This window comes from Neolamprologus multifasciatus, chromosome 17 (genome assembly GCF_963576455.1).
Source record: "Neolamprologus multifasciatus chromosome 17, fNeoMul1.2, whole genome shotgun sequence".
In the NCBI taxonomy this organism is placed as follows: Eukaryota; Metazoa; Chordata; class Actinopteri; order Cichliformes; family Cichlidae; genus Neolamprologus; species Neolamprologus multifasciatus.
Window position 1 is genome coordinate 11722358 of NC_140455.1, and position 15213 is coordinate 11737570.

The following is a 15213-nucleotide window of genomic DNA, read 5'->3' on the forward strand; positions in this document are numbered from 1 at the left end:
AAACGAGGCTAACCAAGAGCAGCTGTGTCCTGGGGAGAGAGGAGAGTGAGAGAAACAGAGGGGGTAGGAGTGGCAAGAGAGGAGGAGGCGGAGAAAAACACCACGCCCACACAAGGGCAGTATCAGGAGGCCCAGCTAGGGCCGTAACACTCTAATATGGCCTAACATTGTTGAATCATTAGACAGGCTTCCCACTCACAAGCTATGGCGCCCAGTGGGTGAGAGACAGAGTCTGTGTTTAGTTTGATGTGATTTTATTTTCCTTGATCTGAAGTCACTAAAATCAGTTAAAAGTTCAATGTGCTGATTGTTTGGGGGTTTTTTTTCCTCCTATATTTCCCTTGTTATCAGCTTTACAGTTATTACAGTCTGGCTTTGGGATCACAACAAATAAAAGAAAGACACGAGGGAATAACCAAAATTTGATTTAATTTAGCTTTTATCAAATGCAACAAAAATTCAGGCTTGGAAATGAGAGTGGCAGAAAAGCAATCTGCCTGGTAAACTCAAATCCAACTATATAAAAATCAAAACTCAAATAGAAAAGAAAATTGTGTCAGAAGAGTGGGCTGCTACAAGGAGGAGGCAGGTTTTATAGATCCTAGACACAGTGGCCAGCTGCCTCCACTTTCTTGATTAATTCCAGCTCGAGCCAACCAGGAACCGTGGAAAATCTCATGGCCTAAACACAGGAGACTAAATACCAGCATATCAATCCAGTATTCATTTAGATCATACTTCCTTTTTTAATTGAGGAAAACTAGAAGCAATAATAAGCAAAATAATTCATTTCAGTTTTCTTTATATGGCACCAAAGTAACAATAGTTTCATCAAGACACTTTATATTATAAGGTAAAGACCCTACAGCAATAGATACAAAATCCAACAATCAGGCAACCCTCTATGAGCAAGCGTTTGGCAACAGTGGGGAGGAAAATAATAAATAATAAACCTCCAGCAGAAACAGGCTTAGGGAGGGGCGGCCATCTGCTGCAATTGATTGGAGTTAAAGGAGGGAGGCAAAAGACACACTGTGAAAATGCAGAGTGGTGTATAAGGCATAGAGAATGAAAAGAGGTGAGTGAAGCCCCCAACAGCCTAGACCTATTGCCACATCACTAATGGAGCATTCAGGGTCACCTGATCCAGCCGTAAATTTAAGCTTCATCAATAAATAAGTGTACAAACAGTTGTAAGGAGAATAAACTTTCCCAAAATAATTGAAAAATCAACATTAGGGAAGAAGTTTATACAGAGCTTTGCTTGACTTTTGGCAATATTAATATCCCTCAAGCATGCAGTCTGCAATTCCTGGAGTGAAAAACCAGCGTAGGGATAAAAGATGCAATACTGCGCAAAAGTCTTAAGCCACCATTAAGCTATTTATGTATTCAAGGAACCAGAGTGTTTTGTCATTTTTAAAGTGGGTTTCTACAAGACTTTAAAAAATTGTCTTTGGAATGTGGCTGCTTTTTCATTTATTGCGATTTATTAATTTATATGAACAAAGTGATTCCCACAGAGCTAGTAGCTAACAACCTGCCATATCTGGGCATGGTGTGCAGTGTGACCTTTAAAAGTTTAAGGAAACTGGGTGAGTGACATCCAAGAAGTGCACAGTCATAGGAGCGGCAAAGATACTCCACATATATATGTATAAAAAAAACCACCCAGCACGCCCCTGCGGGCGGTTTATCCTTCAAGCTCGGGTCCTCTACCAGAGGCCTGGGAGCTTGAGGGTCCTGCGCAGTATCTTAGCTGTTCCCAGGACTGCGCTCTTCTGGACAGAGATCTCCGATGTTAGTCCCGGGATCTGCTGGAGCCACTCGCCTAGCTTGGGAGTCACCGCACCTAGTGCTCCAATTACCACGGGGACCACCGTTACCTTCACCCTCCACATCCTCTCGAGCTCTTCTCTGAGCCCTTGGTATTTCTCCAGCTTCTCGTGTTCCTTCTTCCTGATATTGCTGTCATTCGGAACCGCTACATCGATCACTACGGCCGTCTTCTTCTGTTTGTCTACCACCACTATGTCCGGTTGGTTAGCCACCACCATTTTGTCCGTCTGTATCTGGAAGTCCCACAGGATCTTAGCTCGGTCATTCTCCACCACCCTTGGGGGCATTTCCCATTTTGACCTCGGGACTTCCAGGTTATACTCAGCACAGATGTTCCTGTACACTATGCCGGCCACTTGGTTATGGCGTTCCATGTATGCCTTGCCTGCTAGCATCTTGCACCCTGCTGTTATGTGCTGGATTGTCTCTGGGGCATCTTTACACAGCCTGCACCTGGGGTCTTGCCTGGTGTGATAGACCCCAGCCTCTATGGATCTTGTACTCAGAGCTTGTTCTTGTGCTGCCATGATTAGTGCCTCTGTGCTATCTTTCAGTCCAGCTTTGTCCAGCCACTGGTAGGATTTCTGGATATCAGCCACCTCCTCTATCTGCCGGTGGTACATACCGTGCAGGGGCCTGTCCTTCCATGATGGTTCCTCGTCTCCCTCCTCTTTCTTGGGTTTCTGCTGCCTGAGGTATTCACTGAGCACGCTGTCAGTTGGGGCCATCTTCGTGATGTATTCTTGGATGTTCGTTGTCTCATCCTGGACTGTGGTGCTGACACTCACCAGTCCCCGGCCCCCTTCCTTCCGCTTAGCGTACAGCCTCAGGGTGCTGGACTTGGGGTGAAACCCTCCATGCATGGTAAGGAGCTTTCTTGTCTTTATGTCAGTGGCTTCTATCTCCTCCTTTGGCCAGCCTATTACCCCAGCAGGGTACCTGATCACAGGCAGGGTGTATGTGTTGATGGCTCGGATCTTGTTCTTACCGTTCAACTGACTCCTCAGGACTTGCCTGACCCTCTGCAGGTACTTGGTGGTTGCAGCTTTCCTAGCGGCCTCTCCATGGTTCCCATTCGCCTGCCGGATCCCCAGGTACTTGTAACTGTCCTCTATGTCTGCAATGTTGCCTTCTGGTAGTTCAGTCCCCTCAGTTCTGACTACCTTCCCTCTCTTTGTTACCATCCGATATATATATATATATATATATATATATATATATATATATATATATATATATACAAGGATCTCAAAGACACGCCAAAAATCATACGTAGATGACAGAAAACGGACAGTTAGACTCATGAGTTATGGATTGGCCTCCGCAGAGTTCAGACCTCAGTGTTATTGAAGTAATGAGGGGCAAAACAAAAGGCCACCAAGATTGGAATAAGCACTGAAGCTTCTCTGGGCTACTAGTATAGTTTTAATTTTACAGTCTAGTTCAATCGCTTTCCTCAACATGATAATGAACTTTCTAGCATCGTGATACTTTCCTTTAACTTCTTGTAGCATGCTTCTGACACACAGTATTTGTGTTTATTCTTCTTGTTTTTCCTGTCAGTTGCATCTTTCAGAAATGGTGTTGTTCTTTTTTTTTTAAATACATAAGTACTTGTTTAATTTATGGTTCAATATATAAATCAGTAGTTAAACAGCTGCAACTGAGAATTTGAACATCTTCCCTGAGTGTGAAAGCTTAGGTAGTCCAGTGTGACTCTAAATACCATAAATTCTGTTTTCACACATGTGATTACTCGCCTGGCTTCAGGACAAGAGGGTGATGATGTTGATGATGACATAAAGAGTTGTAGAAAGGAGGGAAGAGGTGTGAGTAGCAAGTGCTGTTAACCTTGAAAGAGTCTATTCTCTTTCAGGAAGTTACAACTTTAGCACCACTGTTACATATATTAAATCATAGCACTGTTAGTCTATTTCATGAAACAATTTTAATCCTATTACCATGGCCTAAAAAAAATAAACATCCATGTCTCTTCAGCCTTTAACTCATAGCTTCTAAGCTGCAGGCACACTCACACTTGGCCCTTTTCCCTGTCTCCACAGCAGCCTTACAGGACTTATCTTTCCAATGCTCTTCACACAATATAAATGCAGCCTCTCAACTTTTCACTGTAAACTCAGCGGGGTTTTGTGAAACTGCCACTTGACCCATTTATATTGGAGGCACTAGCTGAGGTGGTTTCTCTCTCTAGCCTCACTGTCTGATTTGATTTCCCAGCATGCGTGTGCGTGCGTGTGCATGTGTGTGCAGACTTGTAAAGTTGTGATACAACACAAGTCTGCCAACAACCAAGGAGTCCCAAAGCCAAAATACTGTCATCCTGCAGACCTTAACATTTAAGCATGCCTCATTTTTACCCTCTATTTTTATCCACGTCTGCTTTTACATGCGTATATGTGGGAATGTTGTGGTATTTGGACCTGGTATCATCCCATGTAGGAAGCTATTTTCTCTGAGCCTGTAACTCGTGTGTTGTTGGCTGACAGCAAACCACAAAAAAATGCAGCCAAATAAAAGACAAAGTAAAACTGACCTTTTCGCCTCAGGCAGGCTTGAGTTAGTCCAGGATTGATCTGCATTCCAAAGCCTGAGATGATCATACATCTTTTTTACTTCCACACAGAGGGTTTGTTTCCCCGTTCATCATTTGCTTGTTCTGTCTCATCCATCATTACACTTTCCACTCCATTAGCCTGCATTTTGTGTCGACATTCTTCTTCTTTCGGCTACTCCCTTTAGGGGGTCACCAAAGCAGATCACCCGCCTTCATCTCACCTTACCCCTAGCATCCTCCTTCAATACATCCATGAGTCTTTTCTGAGGTCTTTTTTTTCTTCTCTCCTGGCAGCTTCATCTTCAACATCCTTTGTCCAAACCATCTCAGCTTTTCTTCTCTAACTTTACCCACCAAACTGCTCAACCTGCCCTTTTGTTATACTCATTTATAATCTCGTCCATTTTGGTCACATCCAATGGAAACCTTAACATCTTCAACTCTACCCCCGCTTTGAACCCATCTGTAAAGCTTGGTTTAGCTTTAGCTTTTATCCCTACACTGTAACTTTCCATGCTATTTAAGTTGTTGCAGGCTGCGTCGACCCAACGTGTAGCAACATTTCTTGAGAGGTTCTTGGGAGTTTCTTCATCAGGTTAAACAGAAGTGCAACTGCTTCTGACCTTTTCGGTACTTCTCCATCAACACTGCCATGCAGTCCTGCTCCATGCTGATTTTCACCTCTCTTCTTAACCTATCTTTAAACAACTCTTTTTCATGGCATGGCTCATCAAAATGATCCCTCTGTAGACAGCTCTGCACATCACCCTTGTAAATTGGATCCCATACTCCTCTTCTGCATCTGTCAATCTCCAATTGATACAAGTCCTTTCCTCCTTTCTTCGTGTCCAGCCTTGCATACAACACTAAGCCTTTTCTGTTTTGTTTTTTACCCCTGCTCCATTTCTTTCCCTATCTTCACCATAGTGTACATAGGAAGGGTTTTCCCTGCGACAGATTGACGACCTGTCCAAGGTCCACTCCACTTTTCCATGACAGCTGTAATAGGCTTCAGTCCCTCCCCCCAGATAGCTGGGCGGGTGGATGGGATGAATGGAGCTGTAACTGTCATGTCTGATCTGTAGAAGAAATTGTGAGGATGACTGTAGAAGTCCAATGTTGGATTAAGACAAATTAAACTACCAGCCTGGCTTGCAAATCACCTAAATATAACCTGGAAGAAATCCAGGTATACCAAATAGGTTTTGCAACAGACTTTTGTCAACTTGTTCACCACTCCCAATTACATGTTACTTATTATTTATAATTGTTAACATAAGAGTTGTTTTGTATGAACCCTCCACAGACCCTACTGCCTACTGTTTTTATACTACAGTAATAAGTAGCTCTCCCTTTGCTTCCCAAGTCTGGATCAGTCTCTGATTAAACATCTTGAAGCAAAACCAACAGAGCTTTGAGTAATAAGAACAGCCAGTGCCTCAAGTACAACGACATGCAAATTAATACCCGCAACTATGTGACTGGCATCATTAAAAAGTAATGAGGCAACCATTAGCCAGGGAAACAAGAAATGACATTTAGAATAGCTTTGACCATAACAACAATGGCTGTGTTAAAAGATCATCAGAAGCAGCTCAAATGACTAAGGGCAAAGAAATGTTCGACTTTGTTGCACGGTTGCAGATATTCCCTAACAAGCTCTGAGTCTAGCTTGCAGACTGTATGCATTATTTAAAAACAAAAAAACAAACAAAAAACCAACCACCACCTGATGCTTGTGTCAGAAGTGAAAGGGCTCAGTGGAAATTGGAAAGGAAATGAAAAGGCTATTCTGAAGGATGGGACAACGAGGTTCCTTTCTCTTCTTGGTCGGCTCAGAGTGTTGATCGGTGTGGCATGCTGGGTTGAAAATGTGGGTGAGCTTGCCACAAACTGTGGATGTGATTTTAAAACCTGCTGAAATGTTCCCTGATTTAGTACACTCCTATTTCAACCTGTATCAGTACACAGGATATATCACTGAGACATCATTTGGTGACCATTTCCATGATCTTGTTACATACACCAAACAAAACAGACAGGCGGACCTGCATAGCACCCACTGAAGCTAAAAGGCTAGCTAAATAAAAATGCAAGACAAAGGAAAGTTCATGCTGAAGGTAAACAATCTCAGCTGGGACTGAGGTGGGAGAATGAGTAGCTTAAATCTTCACCAAGTGAAAAGAGGGGTCCGTGGGTTTTGTTTTTTCGCCTTTTGTTCCATTCTCTGTCAAGATGATCCAACACTACTTCAATAATGAGGAGGTCCAGACTCTGGAGAGGCCAATCCATGACTGATGAGCTTTGCTCTGTATGACTCCTATATGTTTATGTTTTTTTACTACACTGGCAGTATGTTTGGGATCGCTGTCATGCTGAAAAAGAAAGTTGTTATCAGATACGATCCAGATGGTGTCACACTGTGGATCAAATCACTTTTCTCACTTGAGATCTTCAGTGAAGACCATTTCTGATGAGGCTTCAGCGAACAGACATGGATCAACTGAAGGTACAAACCTCGGGTCCTGTATCAAATGTTTGCTGAATTATTTTCCTATTTCTAAAGGATATGAATTTATTGACTTCACTTTTCATCTGCTGGAGATTGTTTTGGGGTTTTTTGGGTTGTTTTTTTTTTTTTGCTAATTTGTTTGTTATGCGTAGACACAACTCTGGTACATCCCAGGGGTTAGGTGCTTTTTTCTGTGCTTGAATGATTCACAGGTCAGTGTTAAGTGGCTGAACAAACAAACAAACCCTAAAAAGGCATGGGGAACTATTCCACCACTTGAGCTCCTTGGAAGCAAAATATAAAAACTTGAAGGGCAGTTCAAAGGTCTATACAGTACTGTACTGTATATTTACAGATTAAAGCATGTTTGTGGTTCTTGGTGTGATCCTCGTATTTCAACGTTGCACTCGGTAAACCTGAATTTGACACCCCTGGGTTAGAATATTGCTCTTTCAAGTAACCCCGTCAAATAGTTGTACAAAGAAAACAAATTATTCAGAGAAATAAACAGTAATTAACTTAAAATCTACAGTCACTGCTGACCCATCTAGGGTACTGGTTGTAGTTAACATGCACCCTTTTTAATAAAAAATATCACCTGTTTTGTAAAAAACTGGAATGCCAAAATGAATTTTTTTAAATGTCTACTTGTTTCTCAAACTTTGCTAATTTAGCTAACCCTGACACTAGGCAAGTCTTTGGTTAAACAATAGCAAGATGGCTGGGATAGTAATAACAAAGTATCAAGACACAATAAAGCAAACTATTGTTTTAAGCTAAACAGCTCTTCAGTCTTGCTTTTCACAACAAAGCTTTTTTTAGCCCCAAATTCTTCTTATTATTATTATTCTGTTAGCCCCAAACCATTTTTCTTTTGGAACATCCTTTGAACAATAACAGGTTTGTTACATTAGGGGCATTAGAGGCATCACGCTATCACTATATTATCATGAAGTCACCCTTAGAAGTAAAACATAGTGGAGGAGTAGTCTGTTAATGGATTTAATCATAGTAACGTGCCCAAGCACGTCAAAACACTTCCGCCAAATTAAGATATTCCCTTATACTGCTATACCATGGTGGCTGTTTAGGTTGATGTCATGCAATTATATTACAGGCAGAGCCACAGTGGAGTAATGTGTGCAGATTTTATTTCATTTTTTCTTCTCGAGAGCCCTTGATAAAGTTGTAAATCTGTAGCCAAGGCTGTCAGCAGTGAAGGAAGCCAGAACCTGTCAGACCGCACAGTGTTTTATAGCCAGCGTCCGTGGGTGTGTGGGTGTGTGGGTGGGAGGGCACTGTCTGTTTGACAGACAGAGAGCAGCTAGTGTAATCACAGCTGTAGGAGGAGAATTAAAAACTTCCTTTATCCCTCATCATCTATCTTTAGCTTTGTTTCCCTTTTCTCTGCTTCCCTGTTTTCTGTCTGTCCATCAATGAGTACAACCAGAGGCTAAAAGATAAAGGGAAGGCTATGAAGGGACAACTATGAACTTGTTAGTGTGTGATATAATAGCAACTTTTCCCTCCGAGTCAAACAGTTATGAGAAATTTCAGCAATATGGCTGATCCTCCCCTTTAAGCCCCCCTTCTCAGTTTGAATATTCACTCCACTGTCTTCCATAATTGGCTTTTTCTGGGGTAAACAAGTTTAGGATTCAGGCATGGACTGTTGTTTCTTATTCCATGCAGTAAACAGTGCAGAGAGGCCGAGTCTGTGTTTGAATATGCAGGATTGTGTTTAACAAACTTCTAACTGTGAATACGGGGGTGTGAGCGTTTCGTGTGTGGGTTTGACTCAGTGCCTGTCCTCGGCTGTCCTCGGCATTGTGGATGTTTTTTATTTATTCACCCATTATCCGAGTTAACATCCCCATTGTTGCGTCTCATATGAAAATTCAAAAGTTACTTTAAAAAAAAAAGAGACTGATCTCATCACCAGTTTGGCTTCTTTTTTTTAATGAATGGACTTCTTGTACCCATTAACACAAAGATTACAAATGTTCACAACTGAGTGCCTTCTACGCCCACATTTGCCTGCCCCATTTAACATCCTTGACAGCTTTTCATATGCATCAACCCTCGCTAGCTCAGTCACCAGTTTTTTAGGAGTCACTCCAGGCATTGTGCAGTTTATGGGGATATGTTGGCATCCAGCATTCACACAGCTGTGTGGGCCCTCTATGCAGTGGCATTTCTGGAGTTACAGGATTTGGCTCAGAGGAAGTGTGATGTGTCAGGTGTTTCAGGGATAATAAAAAGAATTATTCACACTTTTACATGTCCTTTGTTATTTATTGCAGCCGAACCTTTTTAAAGCAAATGCAACAACTGTATTTTGATATTCTTTAAATTACACTATTCTACAATCAAACTTCATTTGATAAGGTTTGAGGTTTGCTAGAAATGGCAAGACAGTCACTCACTCAGTCACGGACATTACAGTCTATCAGCTGGTTGGTTCTTAACGCCTTTATTTATTTCTGACATTATTAGTCCATATCATTCTTAGAGCTTATATTCCAAGTGTGGCATCATTTTGAGAGGGGTAAAGAATGACCCTGAGAAGCTAATACACCAACTCTGCAGCCAGTCTTTTGTTTGTCATCTTCAAAAGAGACTTGATGAACTTGAAGCTTGAAAGTATAATGGCAGCGTACTCCTACATCCACAATCATTACCACTTTTATCAGTGCAGCTGTCAAGCAATTCATCTGTAAAATGCATTGGGTTTTTCTTTTTTACTACTATTCCTATGATTTACAGTATACGGGAATGCAGAGATTCAGACCTCCTCTGAAGTTAACATCAGCAAAAGAGCTGTGTGCTGGGAGCTTCATGGCTTGGGTTTCCAAGGCTGCGCAGCTCCTGTAGGTGTAATGTGTAGGTGGCCCACTGCTTTTGTCGATATGCTGTGTATTTGTTGCACAGATTTTTTCTGCTGCTTTCAAAAATATATATTTTAAAACGTATTATATTAGAATACAGTAAGCATACATCAAGTCAACTCAACAGTCACAAGACAAATCATTGTGTGCGTTATCCTCCTCTGACTCAAATAAGCGCCATAAACGGATTCTATGCTTCTATGCAGCCAGAGTTGTAACTGTGACCTTAGGCCTAAAGGCACAAACCGTCTATTTTTTATATACAGTCTGTACCTACATCCTATAATTTATGGTTAGTGCACCTGACAAACGTCATGTGTTTGGTCTGCATAGGAATTACTTTCCTTTGCCTGGAATCCTTTGTTTGATGCATAGTAAGCTACTGTTTGCGTCTAGTATGGTACCATATATTTGGCCTGCCTTAGCTCTTTTGTTCACCATTGATGTTATATGAGGGGGAAAATGACAACTCTTGAACTACCCACATCCCAAAGAGGCTGAAATTTCCTATGTGCTTCCTCAAAACTGCTTATTAGGTGCTAGAACGGCTCCAGTCCTCCGTGACACATTCTTTGGATGTTGACAATGGATTTTGCAAAAGCAGTATAATGGCTTTTATAATATGCAGTTATGGCATAGACAATCATTGTTATAAGTGATGGGAAACATCACTGGTAGTAAACAGTTTATCAGATGGGAAAATGTTGCAGATGACTAAATCAGTGTACTTTTGGAATGGGATTTCTTTCCATCTGTGTTATGTCTTCTTCTGCGCCAGCTGACAGTCTATTTATGTCTGTCTTCTCCTTCTGTTTCTCTATAATTGGGAATAGTTCCTGTGTCCACAGTAAGCCAAACATGCCATCCTCTTTCCTCTGTGTTGCTTTAAGTGCTGAATTATCTTATTCACGCTTCCACTTGCTAAACCTTCTCTGGCTGACAACCCAGCTTCAAAGCTACCGCAATAATCCTGCTGACCGTCCTTTACTTAGCAGCTGAGCAGTTGTTTTACGTATCTCGGAGTAACTCCAATGGAATAAAGGTGAAGGAAGTGTGTGTTAAAAAGAGGCACTTTAGAGAAAACACGTTTATCGGAATCCTGCTTGTTACTGAGAAGTCATCCCCAACAATTTCTCTCTTATCTCACATTTATACACACACACACTCTCACTCATTCTGGAGACTTCTGTCTTATTATTCAAATCATGATGGCGCCAAACAACCTGTCAACCTGGATAATTTCCTCTCGTTAAAAGGTCCGTGTCAAGCAGGCCATCAGTCACATTTTCCTCTCATGCAGAGTGCATCTGCTCTTGGTGTCACCAGAAGGCATGAGAGACAGACGGTGAAGTATTTTGGCGTAGATTCCTTAAGGCAGGTTAATGTTCAATTTTATCAGGTTTCTGATCGCCAGTTGCCCCAACCGTCCAATAGCATTCGATTCATTATGAAACACTTTGCCCTCGAATACACAGCAGCTCTATTCAAAAGCTTTTGATATCCACATATATCTGGCTGGCTGTCCAACACTGTTACACATCGTTGCCATTAAATATCGCAGTTTTGTCAGAAACTGGTAGCATCACAGGTGTATGCACAAGGTGGTCTGTGGTGTTGCTGCTATGATATACTAGTTGTGCAAACTAGTCCATTTTTAAGGGCGACAATGTCCACATTAGGAGGTAAGAGAGGTTGTAGTGGAAGTGATACCACCCAGTGGTTTTACATTTTAAAGCATCCCCTTTGGGTTGATGGCCACCACCAGCTCATTCTTGGAGCCAGGTGTAACAGCTTGGAGGGCTGCTTTATCGGCATGAAAGTTTGGTCACTAAGTTGTAGCCACAGATGACACAGTGATGAGAGGCTTATTGATAAATACAAACTTTCCGGTCACTAAAACTAGATTGCAGGCTATCAAGCCATAATATATATCCACCCATTTAAAATTCCTCCAACTACACAAACTCAGTGAAACAGTAACTTTCAAGACAGGTGGAGTTCAGTAACTTCAATTAAAAGAGGCCATCTACACAGCGTGTGCTGTTACACAGATCAGTCAATGCAGCCACGCTCCTAACTTAAAGTCGCGAAAGCATTTAGGTGTTTTAAAATAATCAATTTGACTCGCTTTTGAAGCCAGCCTCCAGTGACCCTTAAGGAACTGCAGTTTTTGGCACTTGGCTTCATTTGTTAAGCCCCGAGGTTTCCGAATTTATGTGAGCTCGCTGTTAGACCCTTCTTACTACAGCCATGACTGGTCCATCACAGCAAAGCACACTTAATGTTTTACCTTTGGGGCACTACATGGCCTTCAGCCTGTATCAGTCTGTTTGGTAAATGCCTTTGGAGGAAAACATGTACGCTGTAATCTCAAGGTCTCCGTGTTGGTCTGAGAGTGCTTTTTTTTTTTATATTCCTCTATACCAACGTGTAATACTCTGTTTTTAAGGACCACTTCAAGAGGGGATTTAATACCTGCATTTATCTTCCTATCTGCTGAAGGAAAATACGTCTGTGTATTTTTCGGAACAGCACGTGTTTTAAATGTATTTCCATGTTGTGTCTGCTTGGATGTCATCATTAGCATGGATTATGAGATATTTTATTTGGACATTCTATTACAGAAATATATATATTTTGACAAGTTGAATGACTGAAAGGCCACGAAGTGTGACCGGTAACTAAAGCCTTGAAACTATTATACGATGCTTCATGGCGTTAGATGAAGGAGAACTGATTCCCAAAGCTCAGTATTGTTGGAGTGGAGCATTTCAGTGCTACTGATCTGCATTCCAGGGCAGCACCACTCATTCCACACTGGTGCAACTAATCAGCAACTCTACATTTTAAATTCAGATTGTTGTTTTGATGACGGCTTGTTCTCCAAGGCATTTTATTGACACTATTGCTTGTCCTGATTGTATTTATTTATTCATTAGCAAAGCCTTTTCTTTTCTTTCTCTTTTTTTTTACATTTTATTTGCATCATCAGCTTCTCATGAGCAAGTTCCAAAAAGTGTTTGAAGTAGTACATGGTTAAAACGAGCATGAGTGTGCAATTTTAACAGATACTTGATATTTGATATTTTATCAAATTATGTATTTCTTAAATATCTGTGTCATTTTATATGTCCTGTACTACTTATTAGCAATGTTGGGGACGTTACTCACTACTGTAGAAACATGGATAGGTGAAAATGGAAGTTATAGTGCTGCAAGTTAGAGTTGGATGTCTCAAGACCGGTCTTGGTCTCAAGACCACTTTTACGTGGTCTTGGTTTTGTCTTGGTCTCGGATCCCTCGGTCTTGTCTTGGTCTCACTGTCTCGGTGCTGCTGTCTCAGATCGACATAGTGGTCGGGAGATTTGGAGTCAACAGTATCCACGACACACAACGAAACGTTCGATAAGAGAGCCGTGCTTAGAGAGTGTTTTGTAGTGAATCAGAAGAGTCGACTCCCATTGAGCGAGAGCCGGCTCCTCACTTAATTTCTTTTCGCTGCTCAGCTCTCACACAGTGGCTCAGCTTTGCTCCAATCCCTCCATATTGTGGCCAATCACATGCGAGGATATAGGATAATATCATTATATGGAAAAACAGAGAGGGTGAGAGACGCGACAGTCAAGTGGAGCGTGCGTCTGTCCTCTCAGTAAGTGAGTGAGACAGTAGACAGTGGTGAGGAGGGCTGTGCGAGTGCATTGCAAAAACACATAAATATGCCTGACACCTGTAAACGAAGCAGCATCTGGCTGCAGTTTGAAGACTTTTTTGTCTCGGTCTTGGTCTTGTCTCAACTTTCTTGTCTTGGTCTTGTCTTGGTCTCGATACCCTCTGGTCTTGGTATTGTCTTGGTCTTAGTTTAGGCGGTCTTGACTACAAGTCTTCTGCAAGTCTGACTGCTCATCACTGCCTCTGTTACCTGCTGAAGTTCAGGCTCTGGCGGCTGGGCTGGGGTCAGCATTCACTCATCTAAACAGCATTCTGGGCTCTTGGCTAGCTTTGTGTTAGCATGCTGGTTGTGCAAGTGCCAAAGAGAGCTAAAGTTGTGTTAGCAATTGTTTCTGTTCTAGACGTAGTTTGCATGTCACTACAACGCTCTTGTTCTTTAGTGCAATAACAATTTAATGTCCAATCCTCAAAAGCTGTAGATCACTCCAACAGTTTCCTCCTTAAAATCCTCCTGATTTTACTTTGTGATGCACAAAGTAAAATCAGTTGATTACAGCTAACCGTAGTAATAAGACGTGGAGGCAGCGCCATGCACAAAACTGCTGTAAATAACAGATTTAAAACTGTCTTTTTAGACTGATATTTCAAAAGCATTCTATGTCTTTTTGCTATTGTTGTGTTTTGTATTTTGAAAGGCGGTGTAAATAAATAATGTACTTACTTACTGCTCCCTTCACAAAACACCACAGACTGACTACTGGAACAGACTGTCAACTAGCAGCTTTGTTAAATAGTGCCCGCATGAGCAAGGCGAAGATGTATGACATCTCCCCTTTTTTGACACTTTGGATAATATATGATACACTTGCATTAGGTAGCACAATGCCACACAGTCATTAGTACACTGACGGTTGCTGGAAATATGTTTCGGGACTTATTATTATTATTATTATGACAAATTATTTGTTGACTTGAACTATTTTCAACTTTTACAACCAATTTCTTGTTATATTAGAACAAACATACTTTGTTTTTGAAAAAATGCCATCCCGGAGGGGCTGAAATGGATGGATAGATGGATGCATGGACTTATGTATCATTTATTTTTGTATTTTTGGTCCACAGTGATTCATTTGAAGGCTCTTCCACCCCCGTAAATGTGCTCATAATAACACGTTTGAAGCCTCATCATGCTGACCTCATTTCCTCCTTTTCCCTCTGGTAGCAGCCTTCAGAGGAGGCTTCCCTGCTGGTGTCCAGCCCCAAGATGCTGCTCCCAGCATCAGGCATACTGCCACCCAGCACCCCGTTGTCTGTGCACCACCAAATCCAACTGCTCCAGCAACAGCTCCAGCAGCAACAGCAGCAGACACAAGTGGCTGTGGCACAGGTGAGTGTCATCCAGTGACATTATGTCTCCCATGAAATCTGCTTGCACAGGAATAAAAATATGCTTTTTTTATACATTTAAATTACATTTCACATCACTCCAGTACTTTCACACTGCTCACTACAATCCTCACCATAGTGAAATTGCTAAGTTTCTGCAGAGTAAATTGTTACGAACCTCCAAACTTCATGTGGCCTCTTTTCAGCTATAGTGTTATGGGTAAGCTTGCAGAATGTAAGAGAAGATGAGCACAGAGAAAACACTGTAGCTATGGTCAGTGTGATCGCTCATATATTTATTCACTTTTAAAATATAGATGCAAAATAACAATAGAAATAGA

General features: G+C 41.6%; 1 protein-coding gene across 3 annotated transcripts in view; it reads left to right on the top strand.

Annotated features, from left to right (window-relative positions):
• Positions 1–15213, top strand: part of LOC146498994 (carboxyl-terminal PDZ ligand of neuronal nitric oxide synthase protein-like) — a 240285-nt gene that overhangs the window by 152659 nt on the left and 72413 nt on the right. For 2 of the 3 annotated variants that reach the window (XM_085138059.1, XM_085138061.1), the window contains exon 8: positions 14709–14873. In XM_085138059.1, the coding sequence (XP_084994185.1) occupies positions 14709–14873 (165 nt within the window). The remainder of the gene's footprint in view (positions 1–14708; positions 14874–15213) is intronic. The other variant, XM_085138060.1, reaches the window with a different exon arrangement.